The sequence below is a fragment of the Diceros bicornis genome, chromosome 10 (genome assembly GCF_020826845.1).
Source record: "Diceros bicornis minor isolate mBicDic1 chromosome 10, mDicBic1.mat.cur, whole genome shotgun sequence".
Lineage (NCBI taxonomy): Eukaryota > Metazoa > Chordata > Mammalia > Perissodactyla > Rhinocerotidae > Diceros > Diceros bicornis.
The window spans coordinates 35,741,683-35,759,109 of NC_080749.1; the positions used below are offsets into that span (position 1 = coordinate 35,741,683).

At 39.7% G+C, this 17,427-nt stretch overlaps 1 protein-coding gene across 2 annotated transcripts in view; it reads right to left on the reverse strand.

Moving 5' to 3' along the window:
* Positions 1–17,427, reverse strand: part of CACNB4 (calcium voltage-gated channel auxiliary subunit beta 4) — a 252,448-nt gene that overhangs the window by 25,029 nt on the left and 209,992 nt on the right. For both annotated transcript variants that reach the window (XM_058548979.1, XM_058548980.1), the window contains exons 5-10: positions 15,099–15,229; positions 12,299–12,375; positions 10,751–10,770; positions 10,448–10,528; positions 9,095–9,153; positions 323–432 (exon numbers count right to left, since the gene is read on the reverse strand). In XM_058548979.1, coding sequence (XP_058404962.1) covers positions 323–432; positions 9,095–9,153; positions 10,448–10,528; positions 10,751–10,770; positions 12,299–12,375; positions 15,099–15,229 — 478 coding nt within the window. The remainder of the gene's footprint in view (positions 1–322; positions 433–9,094; positions 9,154–10,447; positions 10,529–10,750; positions 10,771–12,298; positions 12,376–15,098; positions 15,230–17,427) is intronic.

The window sequence follows — 17,427 nt, forward strand, 5'->3', positions numbered from 1 at the left end:
TGACAGATATCATTAGCCTCATTGAGAAGCTTGGGCAAAGTGGAGATGAGTGGTTTCACGTGGTTAGGCAGAACAGGAGAGCACATTGAGGATTCTTCCCACCAGACTACTAATTAGCTAACTGACTAGAGCTGAGAGAGAGGCGGCTCTGGCTGCTACAGGACTCTGCTCCCTTCTTTTCCATGGCTAGTATTCTCTTCAGTTAATCAGCACATCCCTATTCAGAAGGGGGAGCAAATTGGAAAAGACGTTCATAAACGCAACATGTGTCATCCCGGTCCAAAAGCGCAGCTTGAAGAAGTATCACATTTGAACATCTTACCTAAGCTGGACCGAGTGTTCGAACGTTCAATTATTGCTCTCTTGCTCGGATTATTTAGGACAGACCTCTTAGCAAGAGAAATGTCAGCTGTCACTCTCGTTATTGATATCCTATGAATAGGAACACAGAACAGAACAAGCCAGTAAAAATGTTATGGGGCTCTCCAAGTGATTTATAACCACAGTACTTAATAACCACTTTACAAACTACAGTGCAACCACAGTATAATAAACATTGGCCACAAGTATTTTAAACAGGTTTTGGCTAGAATTAAAACACAAGCAGAGCAGAATGGAGGAAGGTTTTGGCTACTTAACAAAAAACTACTCCAGTAAAAATGCAGCTCTTCCTCCACTATTGTCTGCCTTGTCGAATTCTCTTTATAATGCACACCATACTAGGAGAGACTCAAAACATATGAATAATCCATGCTCTTTCTAGGAAGCAGCAATACAATTTCCCCACAATTCACAGTTGATTTGCTCTTGATCAAGACCTTCAGGAACTACAAATGCTCTGCCCTGGCACATCAATGCTGCTGGTCAAAAGGGGAAATACTCTCCATTTTGATCATCAAAGACCACCAACCAGTTGGTAGCTAGGTTGTATTCCTGGTGCCCAACAGTTAATTCACGATACATTGCAGCATTTCTCCACAGGCCCAAAGGAATGTTTCATTTCTAAGAATATGAAAAATATGATTTCTTTTCGCAGGCACAAGATTCTTCAGCATATTTGCATATGACTTTCAATGTATATGGTGGGCAGTCCTATGACACTACAGTTGAGGGCAATGTGAGGATTGTGCCAGGATTTTGATAAGTCAGAAAGTATTCTGCAGTCATACAAGAGAAGAATAAAGCAAAGACAATGCAAATGAATGGACAGAGGGGTCTATTTGTATATGATTCGTCCAATGAGAATCTCTAAAATTTACAATTTTAAAATTCTTTTTTTGTGTGAGGAAGATCAGCCCTGAGCTAACATCCATGCCAAGCCTCCTCTTTTTTTTTCCTGAGGAAGACTGGCCCTGGGCTAACATCCGTGCCCATCTTCCTCCACTTTATATGGGACACTGCCACAGCATGGTGTGACAAGCGGTACATCAGTGTGCACCCAGGATCTGAACCCAGGCCACCAGCAGTGGAGCACACGCACTTAACCGCTATGCCATGGGGCTGGCCCATAAAATTCTTTATTTTAAACTGGGATTGCTCAACTTCAGATTATTATCTACCTGTAGAATGCAAAGAATGTCTCTCTAAGCAGTTACTGCCACCATGGACTTTTCTCCATTCTTATCTTCAGAGCCTGGCAGAGTTCCAGAAAGGAGACAAGGAGAGTAGGGCCCCTTCCCTTTTACACTCAGTGCACCCAGTCCCCACCATTTTCAAACTCCTTTGGGGGTTAGAGCAGGGAAGAGGTGGAGTTATTAACAATTATTGAGTCATCTGCCATGTCACACCTGTTTTGGAACAACACTGTCAGCACTCTCAGGAGACCCTTCACCTGGCTGGAGTGACCTGAAGCTTTGGGGAGAATTTAAAATATTCTATTTCACAAATGGTTGGAAATTGCTTCTTTAAAGCAACAGGCTGTACAAAAGTTCTGGTGCCATTTTAAAGCAAAGTACTCCTCACTTGTATCATTGTATTATATTTATAAGCTGTAGATGGTCAGGAAGTTTTAAACTTTTAAATATTTTAGCATTTTTAGGCCCTAATAAATTATTTGAGGCATCTTCAAATTGTCTTCTGCAGAAACCAAGAGTTTTGTGAAATACCTCCGGGGCCACTGAGAACACTAAAGGAGGCTGAGTTGGCGGGGCTCCAGCTTTCCCACCCGCGATGCCAGGCAAACACCTCTGCATTTCTGTTTTCTACATTAGGGCTTTAAATATGATTTCATTGTAAAAAGTTGTTCAACTGCTAAAAGACATTAGAAAATACTGGTCAAGTACAACTTCTTCATTTTACCAAGAAAAAAACTGAGGTGCCTCTAGAGAGGAAGTTCCACACGGTTAGTTAGAGGCTAAAAAGGTCTAAAACCCAGGCCCTCAGCACCAGGCAGTACTTAGTCATGGCACTCATAATTCTCTTCCCACTTCAGTTTTCTTCTCCAGGAACCCCAAATCTCTAGATGCCAGCGGAATCATTCAGCACAGATGCACAGTCAGTGGATCTTAGCCATGCACTGAGGCAAGGTCAGGATTTAAATCAGGTTCAAGTGTGGTGAACCCCACATCTGAGTCTCCATTACTCAGCTGGCTGCTGCAAATGGAGGCATGAAATCTCATAGGCAGTCCTACAGCCCTTCTTTTTACAGAGTGGGGTTTGCTTGTTGACTTTTGTACTTCCGGGTTTCTTGTTTGTTTGTTGCTTTAAGAATGGAGTTGCTGGATAGAAACATACAGTCAAGTTCCAGAGCAATTCAAATATATGACTGGACACAAGTGGGTTGGTTTAGGAACAGAATTCAACTTTTCAGAATAATGACTTTTGGAGGGCCCCAAAATTCTATTCTGCTTAAGTGAAAATCAAATTTTCTAGTTCCATATAAGCCAAATAGCGACTCTTGGGTCTTAAAATTTGAAGAGATTATCAATAGATGCACACTCATTTTTTCCAGGTTATAAACGTACTTTTACAAAGCCATTTTCAAACACATCCAAAGTTTTACAAAACAAAAACAAAACAATAACAACACATAGAAACAGAAAAACTGCTTTACACATTCTAAAAACAGGAAAAGATGTGGACGATAAAGGGTTCTTTTTCTTGTTTTATTTGTCAATAAAATACATCTTAATTTGTTAATACAAGTTATTTTTTTTTTTTTGTGAGGAAGATCAGCCCTGAGCTAACATCCATGCCAATCCTCCTCTTTTTGCCAAGGAAGACTGGCCCTGGCTAACATCCGTGCCTATCTTCCTCCACTTTATGTGGGACGCTGCCACATCATGGCCTGACAAGCAGTGCATCGGTGCGCGCCCGGGATCCGAACCCGGGCAGCCAGCAGTGGAGCGCGCACGCTTAACCGCTACGCCCCGGGGCCAGCCCCCATACAAGTTATTTCTTAATAAAAAATATACAAAAATGAAAGAGCTCAGGAGAAGACAGACACAGCCTAGAACCTTTCAACAAGACAGAGCAGGAGTTTCTATTTTCAATGCAAAGATGCTTAGCATTATCAAAATCAGACACCAAATCCAAACTTCTTTTTTTGCAAAAGACTACCCAGCAATGTAATTACCTTCACCATTGAATGCTATCTAGTTTATATACTTTTTTTTTTTTTTACTTAAAGTGATATCCTTTCTACTTTTTTTCTTGTTACACTCATACCCTCTAGTGGTTTTCAGTACTTCCATGCATCTTGTTTGATATATGTCTCTAAAATGTTTTCTCAGAAACCTTTCTGTGACATAGTGTCAGTAGTTACTGACCAGTAGATAAAAGGCGAATGGAAGTTCATTTCCCCAGCAGACTGCAAATGTCACTGAAAACTAGGAAAAATCATTCTCTAAATCTAGTAAATCTGAACCTCAACTAGTTGCTTATTTCTGTTTTAGAATTTATTATAATTGCTGCAATCCATCCTGAGCTATGAGTATTAGTTTATGAGTATATTATTAGCTATAAGTGTTCTGTGATTTTCTATGGAAAGATATTACTTTTGGTTACAACACATTCATTCAAAAATACTTAGTATTTCCATATTGGTAATGGAACAGCTATAAGATCCTTCCACACGCTATCCTTGCTACATCTAATATGCAGCCCTGTTAGTATATTAATTTTTTAAAAACTCCTAGTATTCATAGAGAAAAGTGTTCCAAAGAACAGAATAGTGCACTGTCAAGGGAATAGAGATGGAAGGCATAGGTAGACCTGAGTATTCTTCCTGGATCTTTCTCTTGCTGGTTGTGTGACCATGGATGAGTCATGCCATCTTTTGAGCCTCAGAATCTTAACCAATAAAATGGCGATAGAGCTTTGCCAAACTATTTCCCAGGATTTTCATTAGGAGCATACAAGATAATATATAAAAATCCTTTCTTAAATAATTATTCATAGTGTCCTATGTTGACAGGCATACATATAATATATACAAGACACACAATTATTGGAGATTTGAAGACTTGAAGGAGACAGTTTCTTTACTTCCTATCCTCAAAAGTTAGCAGTCTACATGAACTCTCCCATCTCCCAGAACCTGTGGAATTCATATATACTTTGAGAGTGGGAGGATCAGGTCAGACATGTCGTAATCAAAACCTGCTAATTTAAATACTCGTGTTTGGCATTAAAGTGTCCAATTAATTATCTCTAGTGTTTGAGTGTCTACTGACGAATCTGCATTTGAATAGAGAATAGGAGAAGATGATGAGAATGACATTGATTATGAAATGGAAGGCATTGTGTTGTTCTTTTCCATTTGTTGACTGCAATTATAAGTTGTTTTCATTCTTCCATGGCTGGCTGCTTTGTGATAGCATCAATTGTTCCCATTTCCTTTTATAAATACATACTACCTCTCTGAGTCTCCCTAAGTTGTATTCTCAGCCTCTTGTCTTCAAATTCTTTCTCAAACTCTTTTTTTCCTTTAAGTGTTCCTTGGCTAATAGATTCCTTTAGCTTCAGATTCTATCTATATAGGTTACGTGATGTTCATTGAAGATTTCCAGCCATGATCACATCAGTTATAAAGTGTCTAATAACTGCCATAGAGCTGATCTGATCCAGCTGTCAAAAAGCCTAAAGTAACAACTTTGTTGGGATTTGAAATGATTAGCATAGGTCAACAAATTGCCCTTGGTTAGACTGCTTGCTGTTCAGCCTGTGAATGGTAGATCCAACCAGCTGAACAAACCTCATCCGAAAGGCTGATCCCCCATGAATGTCTGTGGTGTGAAATGAAGAGAGAAAAGCTCCATGCCATTGTGCACTCACTGTGTCCTCGCCAGGCTGGTGCCATTGGGGCAGGTTGTTAGGGTCACTTACTTTATGAGCTGTGCACTGGAACTGTCACTACATGTGGATATCCATGTGTACAGAGGTCCCTCAGGAACTATTTAGTATTGTGCTTTTCATTTTTCTTACATGTATTACAGTTAGGCCCTACAATAGCAGTTATAGCAATAAAATTGCATAATAAGTAGCTCTAGACTGACTCAAATCATTTCTAAGGTAGCATAAAAAAGCAAGTATATGATTCTGTAATAGTCCAACTGTTGGACTTCAATCCCATTCGTTGAATTACTTTTTAACCAACATCTGAAAAGCAGTATTAAAGAAGAAAGCCTCTTAGCCAATAGATCCCATATCTGCTCCTGAAAAATAAGACTTTCTCCTGACTATTTTGTCTAATCTACTGCATTCACAGCCAATGAAACAGTGAGTAGGTTTCCATTAGAACATATTGTTTATGCTGTATTGCTGTGCTAAAGCCTTCTGTGTAATTGTTCTCTTGGCTGGTTTCAATTAAAGACTATTTGTTGTTTTCTTTCCTTTTATTAATTGGTAAAACATAACACAGCAGATTGTCATGGCTCAAAATGTAAGGATATTCACCACACAGCAGACATGTCAGAGTCAATGTGAAGCTACAAGCAAATTTCTTCTTCCTTATGAAAGTCTCCACATAATACTCAACCAATGAATTCATTACTGTTTTTTCTGCTGCACTGGCCTCTTATTATTTGAAAGATACTCTCCCACTCTCCTACTCCCACCTTTAATATCTAGCTTTCTTCAGCTCTGCTGTATATCAGATCTCTCCGTGGCTGAGTCTCCTGCTCCAGACATTCCTTTTGCTGCTGCTGTGTTCTTCCTCACATCTCTAGATCCTCTGCTGTGCCATCAGAACCCATGGAACAACTGGCATTAAAATTTTAACTCTATTTCTACTAAAACCATCTTCAGTAGTGTGTGTAAGCGCTTGATGCAGACAACTCTACTTGATTTAAGATAAATCTCTAATGTTAGAGTTAAATGCATTTCTTCTTTCTGGGCCTGAGGATTGAAGAAGAACCTCAGATTCTTCATTCGTGAAAGCAGTAATTAAATCACTCACTTTCTCTTAGCTAAATTATAATCATTCCTTTCTTCTTTTCCATAGGTCCTACCTTTCCAGTCTTTAATAGCACTGTTGTTTATAAGGATGTTATGTGGAGACCGAAACAATCTAACACAAACCTAGGTTGAGTTATGGGATGGGATTTGCTCAGCTGAAGGGCTGTTATGGGGCCACAGGATGAGGCACTGCTCAAAAATCCCTTAGGTAAAGGCAACACAGGTTAAAACCACGTGACTCCAAGCACAGCTGAAGGAAGTGTGCATGTGTGACCAAGAACACAGAAGACTGAGCCGTGAATGTTAGCTTCCTCCAACCCACGGAGAGCCTGTGCCATCAGAGGCCAGGACCAAGACCAATACTACTAAGTTCAAGTCAGAGTTCAGCTGTTTCTTGGTAATGCTTTTTTAGGAAGTAAATTCCCAATAGCCAGAAGTTTTCAAACACAAGCAGGTCATCTATCTGCTTGTGGTTGTTGAAGAAGAGAGATTAGAATAAAAGAACTTGCACAATTGTTAGGTTGTCTTTTCGTTTTGTTGATGGTTTCCTTTGCTGTGCAGAAGCTTTTTAGTTTGATGTAGTCCCATTTGTTTATTTTTTCTATTGTTTCTCTTGCCCGGTCAGATGTGGTGTTTGAAAAGATGTTGCTAAGACCGATGTCGAAGAGCGTACTGCCTATGTTTTCTTCTAGAAGTTTCACAGGTAGTCCATGCAGAAATAGAAGTACAATGATGTACACCTGAAATTTTTACAATGTTATAAACCAATGTTACCGCAATAAACAAAAAATTAAAAAAAAAAGAACTTGCACATTTCCTTCCAACTCGTATTCAGTGCTTTTCACTTGTTTCTTTGAAACTACTCATTTTCTACCTATTGTCTTAAAAAAAAAGAGGGACTAGGATAAACCTATGGCTTTCTTTTTTTTTAAGATTTATTTATTTATTTTCCCCCCAAAGCCCCAGTAGACAGTTGTATGTCACAGCTGCACATCCTTCCAGCTGCTGTATGTGGGACACGGCCTCAGCATGGCCGGAGAAGCAGTGCGTCGGTGCGCACCCGGGATCCGAACCCGGGCTGCCAGCAGCGGAGCGCGTGCACTCAACCGCTAAGCCACGGGGCAGGCCCCCATGGCTTTCTTATTAAGCCCTCTGCGCCCACTAGATGAATGTGGCAGAGACTGTTATTGGTTCCACAAAGTCTATTTCCTCTTCCTCCTGGGCACGCAGCTAGACTGTATTTCCCAGCCTCCTTTGCAATTAGGCATCGCCACACGCGCAAGTTCTAATCAATGAAATGGGAGAACCGATGTGTGTCACTTCCAAGCCAGCATGCTCCTCTCCCTACCAGCTGACTGAAGAGACCACCTCAGGCCAAGGGCACCAGATGATGGGTAGGAAAAACTTTCTGCCCAATCCTCCTCTCTCCCCACTGTACCCCCACTCCCAGCTGAGGAACACTTGCCTCAGATTGTTAAATGAGCAACAATAAGCTTCTACTGTGTTTGAATCATTACACATTTTGAGGTCTATTTATTAAGGCAGCCTGGCCTATACTAATGTATTTAGCAGTTCACATAATGGCACTGAGGCATTCTGATTTCTTGAATTCAAATCTTAATGATTGGAACTAAAATCTCAGTTTATTTTTTTATATAGTACCAGTAACTAATGAATATTTTTAACAAAGTTATCGAGAAGGCTTTTCTTTTGACAAACATATACAATTTATACTTGAAACATTATCATGTTTGCTTTTTTTCCTAAAATACTCTATTTATTAAAATCTATTTGAAGATATTTTTAAAACACTTAAATATTTGGTCAGTTAGATGCATTTACCCATATTTCTCAGTACACATTATTTAAATTTTCTTCATTTCTAGTAAGTCTTCAGGTATTTGCATGGGATTATTTTTACATGGAGCACATTCTGCATTGTGAAAGAGCTTAGTAACTAGTATTGAGTCAATATGGACTTTTTACCATTTCTCTGCAAAACACAGAAACTATTTCTAGACATTTTTCATAAAAGGTAAGTGATAAAATTATATGATGGCTAAAGACTTGGCCATATGGATAATGGGGTATAGTAGGATACATACAAAACAGACTAATAAAATAACGTGGTAATTTCTAATAAGACAACGCAGAACTAAACACCCAAAGAAGTACTATTCCCTACAAAATAGTCACTTTGGGAGGCTTATGATGAAAATATTTCTTGCAGCACTCTTCTTTTGAGGAAATTCAATCCTTTATATTCATACCTTCATATGACACACACACACACACACACACACACACACACACACACGTGCACATACAATGTGATATTCCCAAGTGATATTACTCAACTTGACCAGCCAACCACCATATTTATCAGAAATAGTCTATATTTTAATCAACATTTTTCATAAAAACAAGTTGGTATGAACCCACTAACAAGTGAGAAAATAAAGACAAACACATATATTTAAATAAAACAAATGGATTCTTTTTCTTCTCAAGGTCCTTTTTCCCCTGGGGATTCAATGCTATATTTGCAGAGCTCTTTCATTGTACACTTCCTTGAATACTGAGTTTACTTTTAATTAGAGAACTTCTGCAATTGCTGGAAACATAGATCCACAAATCAATTTATCATACATGTCCGGTTAAAGGAAAATAAAAATACAAAAACATCTGTATGTCTCACCTCCCATCAAACCTGTGCTTCAGGAAATCAAAGAGGGCTTTCTGCATCATGTCTGTTACCTTTGCAGAGGTGAGAAAAAAAGAATGAGGCAAACACAGAGAGAGAGAGAGAGAGAGAGAGAAGTCAAAAGGGAGAGGTGGAGGGGAAGGGCACAATGACTGAGCTTATCACAGCCAGTGGTCTCCGAGGGGCAGGTTACCATGGAAGGTGGTTTTCATGCTTAACCACCTGCAGTTACTAAATTTCCCCCCTTGGTTCTCCTTCAGGGCATTGAGGAATAAATCAGCAATGTTCACTAGACCCAAGGCAAATCCTCTTCTCTTATTAGGGGATAGAACTGCCGCCAGGAGACCAAAATAGGCTATCTTTGTGCACAGGTGCTGCCTGTCCTTGGCACATCTGAGCGGTGCTTGCCTCCAGTGAGGAGCAGCTAGAGGCCCTGAGGCCAACTCTGGGCTCAGCCATCCTGCTAGTCTGTGCATATTGGTGGAGATTCTTCATGCCCAGTTCTAGATTTCTGTAGACCACTCTCCTGCTCATTCCTCAGACATTCCCCACTGAGGGGGGAGGAAAGGAAATGGGATTCTTAGATCTGCCTCAAAGGGATTCATTCATTCATTCAACAAAAGTGTACTGAGTGCCAAACTGTGCCAGACATTGTCCTCACTCAGTGGGAATGGTGCCATGGAGGCTGCCCACCTTGCGATTTTAATGTCCCATCCCACTATGCTTATCTATATTGGCACAAAGTCAAAATGGCAACTCTGAAATGTACTACATCTAAGTCTTTACTCTTTTCCTGCTTACATGGTATTGTTTACTTAATCTCTGAAGAAGTTCACTAATATTTTTAGTGGAGTTTTTTTTTTCCTTCTCTATGTCCTTTACAATAAGTAAGCAGAGAAATATTTGGTGGAATTTGCCATTGTCTTGAGCACCCAGCAAGGTGAGATTTGTTGATGGTTTGAGAGTTTAGGTTTGCTGGCAGATTGCTTATACGTTCCCTTCTGCTGTTTATACTTTATTATTTCTAATAATAACGGGAATGGTTGAGACAAAGTCCTTTTCTTTGAATCTAATGCAGAGCAAACCTTTGACCAGAACTTACCATTATAAATGTTTTGAGGGAGCTATTTCTAAACAATGTAATACATAAAAGATGAGAAATGTGCCAGAGAGGGAAGAAAGAGCAAAGGGTCACATAAGCCCCACACTGCACCACCCGCCTTCACGCGCTGAGAGTCAGCTTTCACTGGTACCTATATGTAAGCAGACCCTGGAGGAGCAAGCTCCAAATGGCTCTCTCCTGGGTTCTTGATCAAGAACTGAAGCGTAACAGACTGATATTTGTACCTCATAACCCTTCAGTGACGGCCCCACTAATACCACCGGACGCATGGACGGCACAACATCATAAGGAGGAATGTGCTCCGTCTGAAAAAGATGATTCAACATGCGTGACAAGGTGAGGATAAGCAGACCTGCTCAACAGCCACAATATTCATAATTCTCAGGTGAAACGAGAAATGATTACCACAGGTCCCCACCGAGGAGGCTCATCCCTTATTTTATAGCCATTTTTCACTGAAATGGAGCATTGCAGGCACGTATGGATAAGAACCTTAACAGTAGATTTAAAAAGGAAACACAACTTACCACTTTTTGCTTCTGTTTTGCTAAAAGACAACAATGAGAGCCATATCAAAATATGTAATCTCTGTAAATGATAGTACATGATTTTAAAAGATGGAAGAATGGACCAATCTGTCCCTGTAATTCTCATCATTTCACTATTACCCACTCTGCAGAGCACTACTCTATTATTTTATTCCAGACAGGGCAATTTTAAAGACAAATAAAAAAAACAGACAACTTCTTCCCTGTACAAATGACCTTATATTCTGATTTCATGTTGGGTGGGGAGGGTGGACTTCATAACCACATTGGAAGTTCCAGGCCAGCCATGGGCCAAAGGTTGTTCCCCTGCTGGACACAGCATACAGTGTGGCTGAGAACAACTTGGACAAACAAAATTTGATAAAAAGAAACTTAGACTAACAATCTGGGTAAAAATGATCACCTCAATCACTAGTTATTTTTGGATTTATAATTTTGGTGAACCATGAGAAAATTTTGCAGTCTTTTATGTGTTCTTAAGTCTTTTTGCCTACTTTCCAGGATATTGACAAATCTTTCTCAATATGTTGTTCTTAATTTCCAATAAGTTTATAACCACTTGTTCCTATTCTTTCTTGTTTGTAATCATGAAAAGCTGCAATGATCTAAATGTCAAACAAATGACAATGAGGCAAAATATACTCAATATCTGATTAAAGTGGTTTTGTGGCCATCCAAGCAAGTCCGGTCCATTTGAGGGTAACTCAGAGACCTAGTTTGGTTCAGATCCCCAGAGATCAGGAAGGATTTCACATGAACAAGGACCCAGAGACTCAGAACTTCTCCAGAACCAATCCAGTTTCCTGCAGTTATGGTAGGCCAGGATAGACCATGGACCTGCCCTTCTGAATTGGTAATACTGGATGCCCTAAGACAGCATCAATTCTGGGCCAGAATGAAATTAGCCTATAGGAGTCAGGGAGGGTGTTGGAAGAGAAATTCCTGCTTGAATACCTCCATAATTCCCAAATGCACAATACTCCCAATTGGGCCACCACTGTCCCTTCATTACCATTAATTCCAGGGCTCAGCTGTCTGCTGTCTGAATAGAAATGAGGTCATCTGGGCCCAACCTCATTTTCTACTTCAACCCTCCCAATCTCCACAGCCCAAGCTGTACCAACATATCCTAAAGTTTCCCATGGAGACTAGAACAGAACATTTTCTTGAGAGTCTATAAGTTTTTTTCTTTTTAATTGGCCCTCATCCTCTTAAAGTTTGTTGGGTTCTTAGGTAAAATAATGAACTTGCTTCAGATTGGTTAACACAATGGACAGTTACTGCTTCTGGGGGGTAAATAAGATTTTTCAAAATTAGATTATAATAATTGGAATTTTTAGCATCACAAGTACCCTTTAAATCAAATCAAATTACTGTAGAAAGCAAATGAGCAATGAAATACTTTGTAGAAGAATCCTTAAATTAACCCTTTAAATTGTTTCCCAACTAGTAAAAATATTTGTATGTATGTTCAAATATTAAGGAAGGAATACAATCCATCAAAAAGAGTTTAACTAAAACCCTCACCTGTTGATGTGGGTGTTGCTCGAAATGTCCCTGATACCATTTCTCCAAGACTTGAAGAAGAATTTCCACTGGATTTCCTAGGATATGCAAAAAGGAACTTAAGATTCATTCCCTAGATTCCTTGAAGATAGAACTTGAGTGTACAAAGCTTTCTTTGGTCTTAATCCTACTAAATAATTCAAAACACACCAAATCCTGCTATAGAGAAGAACTTCAAGAATCTGTCCAAATGTTTTCTTAGACTTCATTTCTCAGAGAAAATGGGGGAACTAATTGGGGACATGGAAATGCTTTGTAAAAGTCTCTCTCCTAGTTACTCAATGAAGAAACTAGGCAAGAGAATCATTGACAGCAATATTCTTGTGAACTACACGCTTAACTAACACCAGCCACCAATGCACCAGTCAGATGGCAAACACAGCTCAGAACAAGCAGTAACACCTGGAAGAAGCATTTCTTCTTAAAAGCGATTATGTGGGGGTCAGAATTAAGAACAGATAGTAATGAGGCCAGCCCCGTGGCTTAGCGGTTAAGAGCGCGCACTCCGTTACTGGCGGCCCAGGTTCAGATCCCGGGCACGCACCGCTTCTCTGGCCATGCTGAGGCCGCGTCCCACATACAGCAACTAGAAGGATGTGCAGCTATGACATACAACTATCTACTAGGGCTTTGGTGGAAAAATAAATAAATAAAAATTAAAAAAAAAAAAGAACAGATAGTAAAGATTTGGTCACAAATAATATTATTTGTCATCCAGAATGGAAGATTATTCCACTGGTTTCCTCATGTGGCTTTGGAATCTTCCTGGGAGCCCACAGAGGCCCTGGGGACCCCACCTGCCTACTTCTCCAGTGTCCCTCCCTTTTGGTATGGTCCTAGCAGTAGAACAATCTGATTTCTCATCCTAGCTTTTCTGCTTACTAGTTGTGGGACCCTGGCACATCATATCATGTGTGCATCATATCATACCATACCCTGGTACATGCATGTCATATCACATTTGAGCTTTAGTTTCCCTATCTATAGCCACACTTCACAGGGGGTATAAAGATAATATAAGATCAGGTCTGTGAGCTCTTGGTTTTACTCTTGCACTTGCCACAAAGTAAGCATTTAGTTCAAAAGTATATAATAAGGTTATGGAATAATAACAATAACAGTAAAATAACAGCTTTGGAAATGATGATAGTAATTCATTTATTACTTCATTCAAAAAATATTTATTGAGTATCCATTGTTCTAGAAACTAGGAATATAACAGTGGGGGACAAAAAAGACAAAATCCTTTCCCTTACAGAGACAGAGTCCAGTGGGAGATAGCAGTATCAAACAGATGAATAGGTAAATCTGTAGTATTTCTAATAGTAGTAAGTGCAACAGAGAAAACTAAGTGGGGAGCAAGATAGGAAAGAAGGAAGGAAAGTGGGTGCAATTTTAAATATGGTGCAGGAAAGGGGGTCACTGAGAAGGTGATATTTAACAAACATCTGAAGCAGAGGAAAGAGTGATCTGGTGGAAATGTGAAGAGTTCCAGCAAATGCAAAGGCCCTGAGGAAGGGACACATGTTCCTGACATGTTTAAGGAACAGCAAGTGAGACAAAAAGTCTAGAGACAAGAGAACGAGAAGGAATAAGAATTAATGGTATTATAGGCATGTTATATACTAAAAAAGATTGATAATTAAGAGTGGGGCTAACTGTACTTTTGTAGTCTCCTATTACTGTTTAAGAAGTTCCCATTATGACAAAGGCAAAAGGGCTCCTAAAGAACAGAGGAGTTTTTGGGACTGGCCCAGTGGCGTAGTGGTTAAGTTCACGCACTCTGCTTTGGTAGCCCAGGGTTCGCGGGTTTGGATCCCAGGCGCAGACCTACACACTGCTCATCAAGCCATGCTGTGGCAGCACCTCATCTACAAAGTAGAGGAAGATGGGCACAGATTTTAGCTCAGGGACAATCTTCCTCAAGCAAAAAAGAGGAAGATTGGTCCTACTATCATCTGTTGCCAATCTTCCTTACCAGAAAAAACAAAAAGAACAGCGGAATTTTTGAAACAGAAAGGGATCCAACAGAAAAAGGAGGTTGAGAGTCAAGAGAAGGAACTGCCTTTATTTTAGAACTTTCAAAACATGGTAACACACATCAAATCAATGCTTCAAGGTAGCCTCTCAATACACGCAGGCTCAGTATGATCTGATTTCTCTTCTCTCAGGCTTTGCTTGTATTCCTAGGACCTGTAATATCTGCAGCCTGAGATCTTTGTGACCACTTCATTAGTTCACTAGAGGTTGATGCATCCAAAGCTAGACAGAGCCTTCACTCCATTACCAAGTGATGACAGAAGCGACAAGAAGCTTCTGGGTGGAGAAGGTGCTACTAGTAAGGGATGGTACCACCTGTACCATCGCATTCCGTACCTACTTGAGAGAGAGTCTCTGCAAGTTAACCATGAAGAGCCATGATGCCAGGTTAAGTCAGGCTCCTACTCACTGTACCGAGAAATGATGCCCTTTATGACCCTTGTGGAGGGAAATCTTAGGTTCCAAGGGGGGTTTGCTGAGGCCACGGAAAACCGTCTCCACTGTGGAATTCATGTTGATTCCAGTGGTGTCAGGCTTCAGCACACAATGGGGAGAGTGAGCTATCTGAAACCCCTATGTGTCAATTTCAGAAACACCTCGCACACAGAAAAGTATCTTTCACTTTGAAAGCATACATTTTTAACCTAACAAGCAAACTTGAAAATATCACATAATTTTCCTCCCCCTCAAAAAAAAGTTTATAGAAAGGAAGGAGCCTTACCCTCCGTGAAAACGTCCTCTTTTTTGTTCTTGCTGAATCCGTATGTTCTCCAATCTAAGTGGACTTGGGATGAAGCCAATCTCACAACCCTCTTTCACCAGCCTTCCTATCCACCAGTCATTGTTATATTTCTGGAATGCAGAAATAAAACTGCTATCAATAGTAATTCACTTATTTTCACATTCTATTAATTAATTTCAGGGGACTAGAAAAACAAAACTATTTATATTATATAATATACTATACTATATTATATATATAAACACTATTTACATTATATTATACTATATTACATGTATCTAGGGGGTCCGTAGACTAAAGCAGAGGTCTGCAACTTTTTATCTAGAGGCCCAGATTTTAAATATTTTAGGCTTTGCAGGCCATATGGTCTCGTATTGCAACCACTCGAATCTGCTGTTGTAGTGCAAGAGCATCCATAGACAATACATGATCAAGTAAGCACGGCTGTGTTTCAATAAACCTTTTCTTTACAAAAAAGGCAGGAGGCTGGATTCGGCCTGTGGGCGACAGTTTGCCAATCCCTGGACCCAGGTCGGGTCCTAACCTTTGGTCTTTGTCAAGAAGCTCTAGCGAGTTTTTAAGGAATGGATTTTGTAAGGATAAATATGCATCAATGTAATCGGAACTCTAGAAGACAAGAGAGACAAGTCTGAAATGAAATACATTCAATAGTCTGTTATTTGCCAAAAGCTTTCAGGTAAAAATTCCACAATACTGTTTGTAATCTACTCTCATTGGGGAAGAATTATAATCTTCCAAATATAGGTTTGCAAATTAAGGTCTACCTTACTACTGAAGAAAAAGAAGCCTACTTTTACAAAGGCTAAGCATTTTATATATATGTGGAATTTTTGAAATAATCTCCAAATGGCCTGAAACCCAACAGGAATACCAGGATTTCCATTTAAATAAAGTTTCATGACATGTAAATTCGGGAAACACACCCACCCAAAGACTTCAGCCAACAAGGAGTGAGTCTCTATTTGATGGGTCAGCAAAACTGCATTTGTAATTATAGATTTGCTGAATCCTAGAGCAGAAGGCATATTTAATCCAAGCCACCTGCCTCCAGGGAAGATTTCAGCTGGGGGATTTCCAGAAAGCAGATATCAGTCCTTTGTTTATATCCTCCAGAGATGATTCCAAAAACTTCCTTTATTGTCTGTATCAGTGTTGGACAGGCTAACTCACTCTCTTTGATCCAAAAAGTATCTATTTTTTTTCAAAATGTAACAACTCCTTGTAGTACACTTTGCTTAGCTCAGAGAAAATTGGAATTTATATGTATATATGACACTGACACATTGTGAAGGAGGAATGGATGGTTTCATTGAATCATCGCAGCATAAAATTCTGCAAAACTTTGAGTAATTCTGAGTAACAGCCTCACACTCAAAAGCAAAAGGATATAGTTCAGAGTTTTGGCTTTTATTATGCACACAGCTCCTACACAAGGCATGCATGGCATGTAGTATGAGACTGCACTGAAGAAACGTGAGTTGACAATATAAAATCTTGAACAGTCTAGGTCTTAGTTTCTCCTGTCTTCCCGTCTTTTATTTCAGGATAACAGGCCTGAAATAACCGGCCTGTTTATTTTGGAATTAACAAAGGCAAGAGGACCCTTTTAGAATCTTTGGTGCATAGGTCAGGAATTTAAATTTTATTGTGGTGGGGATAAAACAGACTAGGAGTCAGTTTCCTCGGGTTAAGTTATTTCCTGAAATTAAGTTAGCCCACTGGAACACTAATTTTTTAAACGGTACCCAAGTGACCTTAAAGGGCTTCCTGAAATGGTTAATGCAACTTCCCAATGTTTAACTTAGTTCTAGGAAACAGCTCAAGCAGTGAGGATCCCACTCAACATAAACGAAAGTTCTTTGAGCTGCTTGGGAGAAAGTTGTTATGTACATTCAAGAGGTTAATGCGCTCATCATTTGAGGTATGCGATAAGGAGAGCTGTAGCTTTTCTCTGCGTTTAAGCTTTTCATTACTGAGAAAGTACCTAAAACAGTTCATAATAGTTGGCCTTCTAGGTGATGGATGAGAGGAAAGGCTACAACTTGATGATAGAAACGTGTTCATTTGTGGTGATGCTCCAGAAGCATGTGCCAGCTTTCCGGCAAGGTCACGTTAGTGTTGTTCCAACCCTTCTCATTTTTTTTTTTTTTTTTTTTTTTTTTTTTTTTTTTTTGTGAGGAGATCAGCCCTGAGCTAACATCCGCCAATCCTCCTCTTTTTTTGCTGAGGAAGACGGCCCTGAGCTAACATCGGTGCCTATCTTCCTCCACTTTATATGGGACGCCGC